This window comes from Balaenoptera ricei, chromosome 16, assembly GCF_028023285.1.
Source record: "Balaenoptera ricei isolate mBalRic1 chromosome 16, mBalRic1.hap2, whole genome shotgun sequence".
NCBI lineage: Eukaryota > Metazoa > Chordata > Mammalia > Artiodactyla > Balaenopteridae > Balaenoptera > Balaenoptera ricei.
The window spans coordinates 65444427-65461982 of NC_082654.1; the positions used below are offsets into that span (position 1 = coordinate 65444427).

Sequence of the window (17556 nt, forward strand, 5' to 3'; positions counted from 1 at the left end):
CGAACCCGTGTCCCCTGCATTGGCAGGTGGATTCTTAACCGCTGCGCCACCAGGGAAGCCCAAGTCATTTAATCCTATCATTTTTTCAACTAAAACATTTTACATACATGTCATTAGATATGTCAAACAGAAGATTAAATTTTAAAAGGCATATAACTATTTCAATTTTTAATCTCACTGTAAGTCTGCTCATGAATAGCTAGAAATGTAAACTCACTCCTACAAAACATTTATAAAGAATTCATGATGACTACTTTGTTCAATAATAAAAAGATATGTTCAGTCACATTCTCCATCAAAAAATGTCACAGGGGACTTCCCTCCTGGCACAGTGGTTAAGAATCCGCCTGCCAGTGCAGGTGACATGGGTTCGAGCCTTGGTCTGGGAAGATCCCACATGCCACAGAGCAACTAAGCCCGTGCGCCACAGCTACTGTGCCTGTGCTCTAGAGCCCACGAGCCACAACTACTGAGCCTGCGTGCCTAGAGCCTGTGCTCCACATCAAGAGAAGCCACCGCAATGAGAAGCCCGCGCACAACGAAGAGTAGCCCCCCGCTCACCACAACTAGAGAAGGCCCGTGTGCAGCAACGAAGACCCAACGTAGCCTAAATTAATTAATTAATTAATTTTAAAAAAATGTCACAGGTACAGGTTGAATGATTAAAGCAGAAAATTAGAGCTAAACCATAATTCCATGCCACAGTTAAGTAGGTGTCTTATCAAATTACTTAATGCTAAATACAAGAAGGCATGTGTCAACACCTAATGAAGTTTACCTAAGCTGAAAGAATACATCTTCATCCACAAATCCAAATGTATCGTGTAGTTTTGTAACCACCCCTGTAAAAACACGCTGTTTCTGAGGTTGTGTCTGTTGCTGACTGGACCTTGGTGTTGGATATGATACAGTTATCTGAGCTGCTGGTTGAGGAGTTGACAAGCTAAGGCTTGTAGGCAGTCCAACAGCTGGCTATAAAACAAAATCAACATCAAATTAAGGTAATGATATGAAGCAGTCTAGAAATTAAAACTGACTACTTAAAAATAACTCAAAATGCTAAAACAATTTGAAGTTAGAAAATACATACGTACACCTTGAAGATGAAAATCAAGTCTGAAAAATTACGTTACTTTTGATCGATTTCATGATTAAGTTCCCTCAGATGAAAGTTTCCACAGGAAGTTTCAGGAAAAAAAAAGTCACCACAGTGCAATGAGTTAAAAAAACACCGCATACTCTAGCCCCCTCTTAGAAATTCAAAATCCATAATGGCATAACAAAGACTCAGGAAAGTCCTAGATAAGTGAAATAAGTCAGAGAAAGACAAATATATATATGATCTCACTTACATGTGGATCCTAAAAAAACCAAAGAATTCATAAAAACAGAAAACAGATTGGTGGCTGCCAGAGGAGGCGGTTTGGTGGGGGAAATGGGTGAAGGTGGTCGAAAAGTACAAACTTCCAGTGGGGATGTAATGTACAGGGTGGTGATTATGGTTAATAATACTGTATCCTACATTTGAAACTTGCTAAGAGAGTAGACCTTGAAAGTTCTCATCAGAAGAAAAAAGAAATTCACTTACGTGAGGTGATGCACGTTAACTAAACTGACTGTGGAAATCATTTCACAATATATATGTATTATTAAATCATGCTGTACACCTTATACTAATACAGTGTTATATGTCAATTATATCTCAAACTGGGAGGAAAAGGTAACACTTTCATTGGTCTTTTCTGACACAATCAATCATGAATAACAACATATTACTGATTAAAACTTCTGTATGTAAACAGAAATAAAACCATTAAAAAGAAAGGAACAATCATCTGATTCTTCAACTCAAACGAATTCCATAATTCGTTTTACACCTGCCCAATAAAGCGAGTCTCTAAGTTCTACAATTAAAAAAAAAAAAAAAAGCTAAGTCCTATATATGTAAAGGAACTCAGCATTTCTTAAACTATAGCCACAAAATTTTCTCACAAAGTTTCTTTAACATCCTAAGACAAGACACTAATGCTTTATGGGCACACTTCGGGAAATGTTATTCTAAGAAAACACTAACTTTTACAGCTTTTCTACTCAGTCTGAAAATCCTACTATTGGAGATTGAAAATAGGACACAGGTGTTCATCAATTTTAGTTCCTTTTTTTTTGGTTGTGCAGCATGTGGGATCTTAGCTCCCTGACCAGAGATCAAACTCACACCCCTTGCAGCGGAAGCACGGAGTCTTAACCACTGGACCGCCAGCGAAGCGCCAATTTTAGTTCTTTAATAAATACAAAGTGAGGTTTATTTCTCAATTGAAGTATACTTTATTTTTTAAAAGTAACTAACAGGTTCAAGACTATAAAGGTACAAAAGGTTATACAGTAAAAAGCTTCTCACCTATTCCTGTTCCTTAGCTACCTAGTTCCCTATCCATGGGGCAATCACTGTTTCCAGTTATTATTAGAAGTTCTGCTTTCTTTTTAACAGTTGCATACACCAGGGGTCAGTGAACCACAACCCACGGGCCAAATCCAGCCCACAGCTTATGATCTTTACACAAACTTACAAGCCAAGGGTCGTTTTTACACTTTTTTTTTCTTTTTAGGTTGCAGCGTGTGGCTTGCGGGATCTTAGTCCCCCGACCAGGGATCGAACCCAGGCCCTTGGCAGTGAAAGCGCAGAGTCCTAACCACTGTCATACCAGGGAATTCCCAGTGTTTACAATTTTAAAGAATTGTATAAAAAGAAAAAAAAATGCAACATAGACTGTAAGTGGTCCCCAAAGCCTAAAGTAGCATTACATATCAAAAGTTGACAAACTTTTTAATGTTGCTGAAAAATCAAACTGATAATGCAACACAATAAGTCACTTCCTAAGGTCAAACTAAAAAAGATATAACATGTACAAAAAAATTCTTAAAAATACTAGCTACAAAGAAAATGTAAAAGCCAAAATCACTACTAAATTTAAAATAAGACCTCGTATTTATTCAAACTAGATCACAGCTGGAACAGCAATCAAACAGCATAAAAGAAAAAACAAAAACATGTTTTCCATCTTTATTTAACATTATATTGCTAAAACTATTATGTGAATCCAACAAATATTCATCTTTAAACCCTGAAAGAGGGACTTCCCTGGTGGTCCACTGGTTAAGACTCTGTGCTCCCAATGCAGGGGGCCCAGGGTTCGATCCCTGTCAGGAAACTAGATCCCATATGCCGCAACTAAGAGCCCGCATGCCGCAACTAAAGATCCCTCATGTTGCAACGAAGATACCGCACGCGGCATGTTGCAACTAAGACCCAGCACAGCCAGATAAATAAATAAAGAAATAAAAATTTTTAAAAAAACCCTGAAAGAAAACCTAGAATAGGAATAAAACTTTGGTCTACTTTTCATTCAGATATTCAAAAGAAATAAAGTAATGACAAACTAACCTGTGTTAACAGGGTCTGCTGAGGTTGCTGCAACTAAAAACAGGAAAAACAAAAACAGGAAAGATAAAAGAATCAATCAGAACTGCTGTTTCACAGATGTTTTACAAAAGGAAAAATTCCTATTAAATAAGTACTTTATCTCTAATTAAGAAATATGTGAAAAGTAACAGAGGTCATTAAGTATAAGGTTTCCTACAACTATTTTTAACAACTGCAGACCTTAAATATAACTAACTAATTCAATAACGATAAAGAAATTTTTTTTTGTTATTTCAGAGGAATAACACCCACCAAAAAACCCCACAAGTCCCTACTGGGGTAAATTTCTACTTCTGCCCCATATTAATTACCATGCTACAGAAATGATTCAATATCATCCGTATGCTACCTGTATCAAAAATATTACTGGCTGTCCAATTCATATATATCTCCCTAAAATGAGAAGCAGTCCTTAACAGTCAGACTTGCCAAAGGTATGGGGACCATAAAGGACCACACACTCTGACATATATAGTTTTTCTGGCAATAGCAAAGTATAACATTACCAGAAAGCAAAAGGAATTGGTGGAAAGGGGGAAATTTTAAAACTCTGTAACAGAAGTAAACTTTCTGAAGCCTCAGAACTGTGTTTGTATTAACCATCAGGAGGGTCTCCAAAGAAATACTTATCCCTGCTCGCTCCCTGTCGTCCTTCAGCATTCTCGTCAAGCTGCCCAGCTTGGAGTTGTCTATCATGCACTAGTGTCCCATGGTTACAGCTAGAAGAGCAGGAATCTCCTGATGATGCTAAATAGCTTGAGGAAAAGGTCTCTTTTCCTACTGCCCAGGTAAGCAGTCTGAGGAGAACATGGGCATCATTTCTCTGTTTGTGGATATCCTGGTCACGGTAAGATTTGGACTTAGGTAAGATTTCCCTTGGGACATCCTTGATGCTTATCAGCTTCTAACTAGTGTTTTAAGCCCAATGGCAGAATCTGAAGATCACAGTTCTTCTGTTCATGACTTTTTATTCACTATGACTAATAAGCTTCCTAATAAATCCTTGCCAGACTTAAAAATAAGCTAGGAGAAAACAATCTATGACATTCTAATTCAAAACACTCAGTTTACCTAGGTTGACATGTATTAAAGGTTAAATCTATCAAATTTCCATTTTTCTGTAAGTTAAGAATGGATGAATAATGGCATTTTTTTAGGACAAGAACATTTGAGTATTGCCATTTTCATGTGGTTCAAAATAAAACACAGGCTTTAATAATGTATTTCCTAACAGTACTAAAATAAGTCTAAGGGTATTTGAAAACAAGATAGCCAACTTGGACACCAATCTCTTATCAATTTTTTAGAAGTTTAAAGCAATTATTGTGGGATACTATAATCTTCAGGGCAAATGAAATGCTTCTGAAACCCAAAAGGCAAGGACGAAATTGGGGCATGGATCTAGGAACAAGTGTTAATGGACTGAGAAGCCTCTTGTTTCTCCACAGTGTCTCTGGATCCAAGTTTTTGGTCCTTGTCTCTTGTATCCCCTTTTCCTCTCCTGACTGCTATACTTTCCTGAAGCTTCCTTAATGGCACTGAGAAGGGACGAAGAGTACCTCTTAACCCTGGAAAACCTAGAATGGGTGCTTAGACTAGAACCTATCTAGATTTGAGCAAGTCAAACTCTTCTTTGCTTGATATGCTTCTCCTTGGGTTCACTTTGTTACCTCTTTCTACCATCACAGATATAATAACCCTTGAAGAATATGATTAGAGTATAAGCTTAGGGAAAAGGAGCCAAAGAAACTTTGTTTAGTCTAAGTAAGGAGTTTTCAAATTGTTCAAATGTGCCTTGGGAATAGGGGTGAGAACTACAAGGGGAGGCTTCCTCCCATTTTCAACACTATTTTTATGTTTTATATATTAGGTTTCAATACACAATTTCATTAGGGGAAAAAAGGGCAGAGGTTCCACTGCTTTAAATAAATAAAGGCTGAAAGCCAAAGGTCTGTCTACGGTGTAGCTTCAAATGGGAAAAAGGAGCTTTTCATTTCCACATGTGGTCCAGTACAGCACAGTAGGGCTAGAGGTTTCAAACAAGAGTACTGGGCCAAAGACTCATTAATAAGAGTGATTCTTTCCAGATTATCTTCTGCATGCTTTCTTAGAAACATGTGACAAAGACTGGCTACTAGATGAGGATTTGAGTCTTCAGGACCTCTCTCCTGTCTTCTTCTCCCTTGGAGACATTCCTTTTTACCTACCACATTTACTCCACCCCAAAAGAATTCAAATCACACATTAAGGCTACTGATGGGAAATAAAATCTACAAAAATTTAGTTGAAACAAATGACTTCTTAAAAATCAGTTTTTAACATGGAAAATATAAACTAACCTGCTGTTGCACACTATACAAGGCCTGCTGAGGTTGTGAATATTGCTGGAAAAAAGATTTTTTAAAGAAAAATATGGATATCAGTTTTAGTCATTCTCAAAAAGCCATATACATATATATATATATTCAAATACATAACCAGAATTAAACTAAAAAGAAATTTTCTGGAACATCTACACTTCATCTAAAATAAACAAAATAATGATTACATATATTTTGGGATTCATCAAGAATGGAATTTTACTCAAATAATTAAGATACAAGAACTTAAGAATTTTGACTATGCAACTACATCTCTCTGTATGTCCTGGGCATAAAGAATTTTTATCACCAGAATAAAACAACAGGCATAACAGAACCCCACAACTATTCATTCTTTAAAATGTGAAGGTACCTACCCTAGCTACTCAGATTTGAAAGTTTTGCATGTCACATATTAAAACCCATTAAAGATTCACCTGTTGCAATGCAGCTGCTGCAGCTGCGGCTTGTTGCTGCAATGCTGCAGTTTGAGTTAACTGATAGTTTGCTGGGGTTTGTGTAGTAAGGCCTGCTGCTGCCAATGCAGTTTGCTGTGTGTAAATGGTAGGAGATGCTCCAAGGAGTGATGGCTGCTGAACACCCAATGCAGCTAAAATGAGATTAGAAAGGGGGGGAAAAAATCAAGATTATTTGGATCCTTTCCAGGAATTTTCAATGCGTGCTTAGTAATGCATTAGTCTGTCATTGCTTAGTAAAAACCTAAAGAAAAATTTTACTAATGCTTGTTGAATTTAAATGATTCATGCCCCACCTCAGATTCCAATGGCTTTATATTAAATATATGCTCAAGTCATGATAGATATAAGAAAACATTAATCTATAAAATTAAACTACAGAATGAACCCAACCAACCTTACCTAGACCAAGTGGCTAAAGTACCCTTGAGAAATATTTTTAGTAAGAAAAGCAGAAAATAAATTATCTTATTTTACTAATCTAGAATGTATTATCTTCAAGCAGATTAGAATCATACATTAAGGACAGCGTTGCTGGAAGTGATCCACCCTTAAAACATCCTACTGGACAGAATTTTCATGTACTTCTACTCTATTAAAGAACTGTAAAACTAGGAAACAGACAATAGGAACAGTTTAAAAACACAAAGTTAAATAGCAGTCTAGCACTGCACTTCCCAAAACTGTATCTCCTAGAGTAATGACTAGCTCCCTGGGACATTAAAGTTTGGGAAAAAGGGGTTCAAGGTTTAAAAAGTTTAGAAGACAGTGAATTAAGCACATATTTTTACTGCAGGAATCCTCAGAACCTTTAATATGCCACTAAGCATTGTGAATCTCAAAGAGGCCGCCATAAAAGCAATATTTGCTCATGTAACACTCCATTTTCTGAAGCATCTTGCTTATATCTGAGAATAACTAAAAAAAATGCTGCTCTATAGCTACTAAGTTAATAACCCTATAGAAAGAACAATATTGTGCCTTACAGGAAAAGAATAGAAATCATTAATGAATTAACCAAAGCACCTAGTCTAGAATCTACCAGAAAATCTTTAGAAGTGTGAGGTTCATCATCAATCAGTTGTTTAAGAGTCCAGGTTAATTCTACTCAAAAGTAAAACAAACCAACAATAAACTTATGCAAAAACAAACAAATCCCAGAAATCAGGTTTGGAATTCATATAAATTACAAATTATCCCCTGCTAAAACACTGATTTTTAAAAATTAAAAAAGGTTGAGAAAAAAAAAAAAAGAATCTAAGATGGGGAAAAAAACCTACTGAATGTCCTGAATACACAATTCTAGACCCTTACAACATTAATCTCTTATTCCCTTATTTTTGTTTTTTAAATTTTTATTGGAGTATAGTTGCTTTACAATGTGTTAGTTTCTGCTGTACAGTAAAGTGAATCAGCTATACGTATACATATGTCCCCTCTTTTTTGGATTTCCTTCCCATTTAGGTCACCACAGAGCACTCAGTAGAATTCTCTGAGCTACAGTAGGTTCTCATTAGTTACCTATTTTATACGTAGTACTACATATATGTCAATCCCAATATCCCAATTCATCCCAATCCCCCTGCCCCATATGTCTGTTCTCTACCTCTGTGTCTCTATTTCTGCTTTGCAAATAAGTTCATCTGTATCATTTTTCTAGATCTCTCTTGTTTTTAAGGTAAGTCAGAGAAACCAGGACTAACAAAGTTAATTTAAATAGAAAGAAGTGAGGAATGTCTTAACACCAATGTAAATTCAAAATGAAGTTAACTGCAGTGAGAATGGAGATAAAGGTACTGAAACTAGGGCACAGGTTCTAACCAGTAGTTCCTGTTAACCTTCTGAAATTGTATATAAAATTACAGACAAGAAAGTCCAAAGCTTTCATTAGATTTTCAAAAGGATAACGGACCCAAAAAAGGTTAAGAATTACTGTTTTAGGATAACAGAAGCAAAATTCTCTTGTAAACACAAGACAGGGAAAGAATCTAGGAAAAATTATTAGTATTTAAAATTCTTAGATTGGGATGTTCTGCACTTGAGAAAGTAACATCTTGTGATTCAAGTATCATACCCGCATGCATCTCCTTCACCCACCTGAGCTCTGACCTCAGATCTGCTGGTACCAATTTCCAGAACACTGGAAAGTACTGATAGCTGCCACAGAAGGGCTCAGAGCTAATATCTCAGAAAGAGCTCTTTTTTTCCTACACAGCATTTAGTAAGTGGGATGATAGCTGATATCCACAATCTCTTTTCCACGGCTGACAGTCAATGTGATGAATTAGAAACTACAAAGCAGACTGATTGGTACTGAAAGGCTCAACTGCTAGGAGAACTTTATGGGAAGGAAATTGACATTCTAGTAGTTGCTGCACACTACTAGCTAGTTAATTCAAATTTTGTGAAATCACTGTGCATGTGGTTGTGGCTTTTACACGTCTGTATAATGTAGCTCTCTTTAAAGTCATTTACCTTTGCGATTTTAACCTCGATAAAGTACATTTCATTAAAATTTATTAATGCTCCTCTTTTTTGTGGCTATCTAAGAAGGTATCCTTGAATACCTGTTTATAGCATTCTCTACTCTTATGAATTACTATAATCAACATTCTGTAAGATAATTCTATACTTACAAAGTACAAAGGTATGAATCTCTGACTTAATCTTTCTCTCTCCATAAGTGGCCTAACACTTATCAGTTGGAGATTTTTTCCAATTACCCACATTGGAACAGTCTGTTCATTTATCTTTACCTGATTCAATATGATTGTTGAAGGTCTCATGGCCCATCTGAAACAGATATACTTATAACTATGTATCAATACTTCCACAGACAAACCTATGAAATGAGCCCTAAAGGACCAAAGGCTACCAGAGGTGAATAAGTAAATCTAAGGGGTAAGTTTCCTTAAAGCTTTAAAGACAAATGTAAAATATATTATTTTCTAAAATGTAAAATCAGTTTCATATGACTGAAGCATTCATTTTATGACATACTAGTAGTTATCATATACTGAATACCAGTGAACACACCATTAAAACACATAACAGAAACATGTCCCCTGTCTGTTGTCCCTTGATCTTATCAAACTCACAAATTTAAAAATCCTTATTACCCTTATACCTATCTTTACTAAGATGGGTCATCCTTCTGAAATAATAAAATACAAAACCTCATATATATATATACACATATGCACAACTGAATCACTTTGCTGTACACCTGAAACTAACACAACACTGTAAATTAACTATACTTCAATTAAAAAAAAACTACTTAGAAGCAACCTTAGACTAAAAAAACAAAAAATCTCTGGGACTTCCCTGGTGGCGCAGTGGTTAAGAATCTGCCTGGCAATGCAGGGGACACGGTTCGAGCCCTGGTCCGGGAAGATCCCACGTGCTGCGGAGCAACTAAGCCTGTGCGCCACAACTACTGAGCCTGTGCTCTAGAGCCTGCGTGCTGCAACTACTGAGCCCGCACGCCTAGAGCCCGTACTCCGCAAGAAGGGAAGGCACCACAATGAGAAGCCCACGCACCAAAACCAAGAGTAACCCCTGCTCGCTGCAACCAGAGAAAGCCCACGCACAGCAACGAAGACCCAACGCAGCCAAAAATAAATAAATTTATATAAATACATAAAAAATAAAAACAAATAAAATAAAAAAACAAAAAACCTCAAGCTAACCCAAGAAACTTCATTGTTTTCATCTTTTGCAAAATTTTTTTAAGGCACTGGTCAAGCAATGCTTTATCCTTCGAAATTTCCATGTATCAATATATGTTCAAAAGCAATCTTACACTGTATGGAAAGAAAAACAACATAAAGATGTGGGGGATTCTCTTTATAACTTGTGGATTTACTAAAACACGTATAAACCCAAGTTTTAAATCAAGTGAACAAGTCTCCTAAGTGTCATCTTTAACCCAACATCCTTCCTAAGAAGTGATCTTTAAAGATTAGATTTCACAGAAATTCAAAACTTTTGATGCCCTCATGCACAGATAACTTTCTTCCAATCAGACAACTCACTGGTCAAGGCATTGCTGTTGCTTTTTTTTCTAAGCCCATAATGTACCCAAATAACTGCAAATACTCATTACCTTTTAAGAATTAGAAATTAAGGCATTAAGAATAAGAAATTAAGGGAGTCAAAGGTACAAACTTCCAGTTACAAAATAAATAAGTCACAGGCATATTAAAAAAAATTAAGGCACAAAATAGTACTTTAAATATAACATATTCTAAATGTTGTAATCTTCTATACTAACCACATTGTTCAATACACTAGCCACCAGCCATATATGGCTATTTCAATTTAAATTAGTGAAAAGTAAATAAAATTAGAAATTCAGTCCCTCAGTCACATTAACCACATTTCAAGGGCTCAAGAGCTACATGTGGCTAGTGGCTACCATATTAGATAATGAAGACACAGAATATATTCATCATCACAGAAAATTCTACTTAGTGGCGAGAACTGTTTTATAAAGAAGAGGCAAAGCCTTAAATAAGTCAGTGTTATATGGGAGTCTCTATAAAGATTAATAGCTTAGCAGACAACAGCTCTTCGACTCTCTTGAAGTCCCATCGAAGTGATGACTAGTGATCCTGGCCATAGTCTCTTCTAGCTATTACTCAAGTACATTGGTCAACCCTCCCAGGAAGTTGAAGACACCATTTGTAATGTCATGATTTCTTCCATCCTTGAATGCCTCAGATATTTATCTAGTTTTCAACTCCATTTCTTTCAACGAGTTTTGTATCACCCAAAGTTAATATTCCAACTTTCAAGGTTACTTCCAATACATTTTCAGCTATAATAGACCAAAATTATTTCCCAGATCATAAAACATAGTGCAAGAGAAGCCACAAATGCATAAACATGAGTTGCACACTCAACTAAGCAGAGAGAGACGGGGCACTCACTGGTGTGTACTTTGGTATGTTGATGCAGCTCTCACTGGATGAGAGCACAAATAAGGCATGCTCAGAGGATAAGGGAAAAAATATGTACTAACAATGAGCCTTAACAGATTTCTGTGCATTTTTTTTTTTTACTCTTAGAACAATGTTTTGGAGACAGTTTCTTGTTACATAGCACTAGTAGTGTTTAAAAAGAGTTAAGCCCACACCAGTAGCAATCTTCTTTTTGGCCATGCTGGCTTGCAGGATCTTAGTTCCCCTACCAGGGATCAAACCTGGGCCCTGGCAATGAAAGTGGGCAAAGCGCCGCATCCTAACCACTGGACAGCCAGGGAATTCCTGCAATCTTCTTTTTCTACCAAATGAGTTGAAATATCCAGCTCTATCAAGAGGTAACTAATGTAAGTATACATAGTACATCAGCTATTATTTGTTTGAAAAAGATCATGAATCTTGCAGTTTAACAATTTGAGCTTCTGACTCAAGAGATAGGGGTTTTAAAAGACAACCACTGGGCCAGATTAAAGAGGTAGAAAAAATGAAGTCATATTTTATGGAAGCATCTTTAGTGTTCATCAACAGATGAATGGATAAAGAATATATGGGGTATACATATATAATAGAATACTCCTCAGCCATAAAAATGAATGAAATCTTACCATATGCAGCAATATGGATGGACTTGGAAGGCATTATGCTAAGTGAAGTAAGTCAGACAGAAGGACAAATACTGTACGATATCACTTATATGTGAAATCTAAAAAAATACAACAAACTAGTGATTATAACAAAAAAGCAGATTCACAGATACAGGGAACAAACTAGTGGTTACCAGAGGGGAGAAGGCAGGGATGGGTAAGATTGGGGTGGGGGAGTGGGAGGTACAAACTACTGAGTGTAAGATAAGCTAACAAGGACATACAGTACAGCACAATAAATATAGCCAATATTTTGTAATAACTTTAAATGAAGTGTGACCTTTAAAATTTGTACAGGGGAGACTTCCCTGGCAGTCCAGTGGTTAAGACTCCATGCTTCCAATGCAGGGGGTGCAGGTTCCATCCCTGGTCAGGGAACTAAGATCCCACGTGCTGCATGGCGCAGCCAAAAATAAATAAATAAATAAAATTTTTTAATTTAAAAAATAAAATAAAATTTGTATAGGGAATTCCCTGGCAGTCCAGGTTAGTACTCGGTGCTTTCACTGTCAGGGCCCGAGTTCGATCCCTGGTCAAGGAACTAAGATCCCTCAAGTCGCATGGCACAGCCAAAATAAATAAATTAACTAATAAAATAAAATAAAACTTGTATAAAACAATTTTAAATGAAGTCACATTTAAAACAATTGTATTAGTCTCAGTCACCTGTGTTAAAGTACCACATAGCACTATGATCTTAACTCCTGAACTGGTTCATTTTTTGTCTATAGCCAGAATGTAGTCATCTTACAAATGGTCAAAGAAATGGGTGAGAAAATAGGTCTGAATTGGCTAAATCCACCCAAACATTTTAATACTGTTGCAATTATGTACATATACACATGCAAATATTTTGAGTCAAATATACTGAAGATACTCCTAAGTCACTATAATTAATCTAAGGGATATTTAAAGATTCAGTCAGTGATTTGCCAGCTCTCTCTCTCAATGTCCCTTTACACAACAGAAAATTGTTAAGCTTTCAAACCTAAAAGCTCTGGTCCCAATTATGACTGTCACTGAATATGTGACACAGCACTTCAGCTAGGAGATAGAAAAGAGGGTAAATATTTAAAAAGAAGTATTTCAGTGTAGGAGATATGAGAAATGAGGTTGGAAATACAGAAGATCTTGAATACCATCTCAAGGAGTTTGAACTGTATTCTAAAAGTCCTTGAAGATATTTTTGAGGATGAATAAAAGAAGAGAGTAATGGAAGAAACAATAAGCACAATTTTGAGGTCCTAACATTGGACTCTTCTGTGACCTTCTGTTGATAAACAAATTTCTTCACTTTTCTGGGCCTCAAATTCTTCATCTGTTAGAAAAACGAGTTGAGAGAGAATCTAGTTCAGGGCCCATTCAGCTTTGGAAAATTCAGTAATTTAGATAGAAATTATGCTTTAGGAATATCACATCTGACAGACACACCGGATCTGGGGGAGAAATAATAAGCAGCATATCCAGTAAAAGAGGAAAGCAAATAAAAGCAGTTAGAACTTAATAAAGGATAATAAATATAGAGTACGACTAAGTGACACATGGGGAAAAGAGTAGCCTGACTTAAGTGAATGATTTACGGTAAGCATTACAGATTAGGATATAAAGCTTTGGGAAAGGTATGGAAGGGCCTGAAAGTTAGGTGAGAGACTTTGGCATAGGATCTGCAAGCAAGAGAAAGCTGATGCAGTTATCCACATGTAAAGTGCAGAGGGCCTAAATGTAAAATAGAGGAATATATCTGAGGCATTTTCAAGGGGGAAAAAAGTCAAGGTTTGATATATGCTTGAATATGGGGAATAAAGGAAAAGAAAATTAAAGATGACAGACACGTAGAAATTACTAACTCCTTAATGGAACAGACTCAGCATTAAAATTAATCAGAAACAATTCAAATACTAATCTTGGACCTTACGACAGATTTCAGCAATAAAGTGCTAGTGTGCATGCTTTTACTGAAGTTTTTAATCTTATTTTAAATACGTCATCTGTGTGAATGCACTGAAATTTTCAAATCACTGTTAGCTGAGAATTTTCAGAGTTAGTACAAATGCAAGATAACCTTGCTAGCAAATGGAATAGCAAAGCCATTAGCTGAACAAAACCACCTTAAGTTATATACAAAAAGGAAACAGTAGTAATTTTTTATATTGCTTTCAGGAGAAAATGAGTCAGATACATAGCCACAAAGATCAAAATATTTCATTTGAACTGAATTATTCAGTTAACCTTTTTCTGTTGCGTGATTATTTGATTTATGACATTGACCTCTGATACTAATATATCTGGCATGCATATATATATATATATATATACTTTTTTTTAACTAGAATAAAACAGGTAGCTATACTATTACCCAGATTAAGTCCTTTTAATGCCCTTTGCTGAAATTTTTTCTCAAATTGTAGTTGAAGCTGCCAGGAGAAAACTTAAGGCGTTATATACTTAGGCTAAAATGTTCTCCATTGAAATGAGGTGTAAATAAAACTATAAGGTTTTTAAGGTGTAAATAAAATTCTAATTGCCTTAGGGTTGAAAAAAATTCAACTTTGATAGAAATTAGCTTGGCTCTGAGAATCAACTCTAATAAGATAATGATTAGTCACAAAGACTTGAAAATGAAGACTAGAAAATATTATAACAGGCTTTCAGGAAACAGCTCAAAATATAGCACCTAAAAATTAAATATTTTAATAAAAACATTGTCACTAGAGTTCCACTTAGAACCTACTCCAGGATTTTTGTAAGAAAACTAAGCACAGATGCTAACAAAACACTTGCCTAGTTACTTAAGTCATAATGTATCAATAAAGTATCAGATTTTGAAAAACTGTGATTAATGACAGGTCCCAGAAAATCCATAAATAATTTCCTACAGCACAAATACAAACTGTTGGGCTTCCATGGTGGTGCAGCGGTTAAGAATCCGCCTGCCAATGCAGGGGACACAGGTTCGACCCCTGGTCCAGGAAGATCCCACATGCTGCGGAGCAACTAAGCCCGTGTGCCACAACTACTGAGCCTGCGCTCCAGAGCCCGCGAGCCACAACTACTGGAGCCCATGTGCCTAGAGCCCATGCTCCACAACAAGAGAAGACATGGCAATGAGAAGCCCGCGCACCACAACGAAGAGTAACCCGCGCTTGCTCCAACTAGAGAAAGCCCGTGCACAGCAACAAGGACCCAACTCAGCCAAAAATAAATAAATAAATTTATTAAAAAAAAAAAAAAAATAGAAACTGTTTACACAAATTCCATCATTTACATTTGGAAACTCTATTGTCAAATATGAAAGGAGACCTATATTTACTACTGACTTTGACTAGTTTTTAAACCTTTGGTGTCTCCTTTGCTCAGTTTTAAAATGAAAACAAAGAGTATAGCGCCCATTTAAGTAATTACAATACAAATGTTAAGAGCTACAGACAATAGAATTCCACCATAACAGCTATTCTACTGGAATACAGGTACGAAATTAAAACAAATTATATGCAGAAAAAAACATGTCAACATGCTTAGTTTACCAAAATACCAGTACACAGCACTTGTTTCTGGACACAAAGTAGCTGCTAATAATTCCTGTTTCAACAAAACTAAGTCATTGGGACTTTCCTGGTGGCGCAGTGGTTAAGAATCCTCCTGCCAATGCAGGAGACATGGGTTTGAGCCCTGGCCTGGGAAGATCCCATATGCCGCGGAGCAACTAAGCAAGTGTGCCACAACTATTGAGCCTGCGCTCTAGAGCCCGCGAGCCACAACTACTGAGCCCAAATGCTGCAACTACTGAAGCCCACGCGCCTAGAGCCCATACTCCGCAACAAGAGAAGCCACCACAATGAGAAGCCCACACACCGCAACGAAGAGTAGTCCCCGCTCGCCGCAACTAGAGAAAGTCCACGCACAGCAACGAAGACCCAATGCAGCCAAAAAATAAATAAATTAATAAATAAATAAATTTATAAAGAAAACTAAGTCATTATCAGGTTCCCCACTATTTAACACAGAGGAGAAATACATGGATCTGAATTAACATAATCTTTAGCTATTATTTCATATTATTTTCAGTTGTCTGCAGAAGTAACTGTTGATCATTTAACCCCCCAAATCAAGAGTAATTAAAATAAAAACCCTAATGTACCCATTTCCTTAAAGAGAAAGGTCACCGGGACTTCCCTGGTGGCACAGTGGTTAAGAATCCGCCTGCCAATGCAGAGGACACTGGTTTGAGCCCTGGTCCAGGAAGATCCCACATGCTGCGGAGCAAATAAGCCCGTGCAACACATCTACTGAGCCCGCACTCTAGAGCCCGCAAGCCACAACTACTGAAGCCCGTGTGCCTAGAGCCCGTGCTCCGCAACAAGAGAAGCCACCACAATGAGATGCCCGCACACCACAATGAGATGCCCGCACACCACAACGAAGAGTAGCCCCTGCTTGCCACAACTAGAGAAAGCCTGTGCGCAGCAACGAAGACCCAACGCAGCCAAAAATTAATTAGTTTTTAAAAAAGGAGAAAGGTCACTTATATAACAAGATAATCATGTCCATCATACTTAGAGGACCGAAATTAGACGATCACATTGTCTCTGCAACTGACCTCAAATAACAAAATTTTAAGTAAAATGCAGCAAAGAACTAGTATCAGGTATGTCATAAATAAAAATATGTTCAAATTAACAGAATAAGGTGAAACTTTTCTGGGTACTCAAAGAAACCCAAAATTTCATTCTGTAAACTCCTTAGGAAACTTGCTTTAATTTTTCAAACCGTAAGTCAAGAAACAGTAAAAAAAAAAAAAAAAAAAGTCTTCCTAAGAGCAATGGGAAGAAATATTGAAACAAACACTTTCAATGACATATTTTGTTACTTTATTTTGAAAATGACTTTTTGTTGACTTTATTTTGAAAATGTAAATATTCATTTGCTCCTTTTACATCTATTTATCATTTTCCTTTGCTTGATAAATTCTTTAGAGCTGGTGTTTCTACTTTAAATTCAAATAATTGAAAACCAGTCATGTATAGTTTTTATAAAGTATGGATTAATACATTTTTTTAAAAATATAACTTATGAATACTGACACCTTAACATGACAAATGAGGAACCTCTAACATAATTAAACCAATTAATCAATTTAATGTTTGAAAAACTATATATAACTGTCCAAACTGCTGTGTAAAACAGATATTTTGCTAGTTGGTCCATGAATTTTTAAAAGAAGCTTCACAGATAAGCTTAAAACATACAGCATTTGCAAACTTTTTTACAATATTATGCATAGCCTAATTCACATAGTTATATCTCCAACCCGACATACATCTACAGTACATGTGTTCAGAAGAAGCCTGACCTGGCTGAGATACCGCAGTGGCTGTAAACTGAGTAGCCCATGGCGGATTCTTCTGTCCTCCAAACTGAGCCATGATAAAAGGGGGAGGGAGAAAATCTTCACTTGTTTGTCTTCTATAGCAGCGATCTATTAAGAAAGGATCCACAGGTTAAAGTTAAACCAAACTACAAATATCACAAAAGTATTATTTTAAAGAAATGTTCAATTTGTCAAGGACATCTTCGTAGGCCAAGTATAAGTAACAAGGGGCATATGAACGT

General features: G+C 36.4%; 1 protein-coding gene across 6 annotated transcripts in view; it reads right to left on the reverse strand.

Annotated features, from left to right (window-relative positions):
• CCAR1 (cell division cycle and apoptosis regulator 1) overlaps window positions 1-17556 on the reverse strand; it is a 53453-nt gene that overhangs the window by 34589 nt on the left and 1308 nt on the right. For all 6 annotated transcript variants that reach the window (XM_059899469.1, XM_059899473.1, XM_059899472.1 and 3 more), the window contains exons 2-6: window positions 17297-17422; window positions 6279-6451; window positions 5821-5865; window positions 3443-3475; window positions 779-972 (exon numbers count right to left, since the gene is read on the reverse strand). In XM_059899469.1, coding sequence (XP_059755452.1) covers window positions 779-972; window positions 3443-3475; window positions 5821-5865; window positions 6279-6451; window positions 17297-17422 — 571 coding nt within the window. The remainder of the gene's footprint in view (window positions 1-778; window positions 973-3442; window positions 3476-5820; window positions 5866-6278; window positions 6452-17296; window positions 17423-17556) is intronic.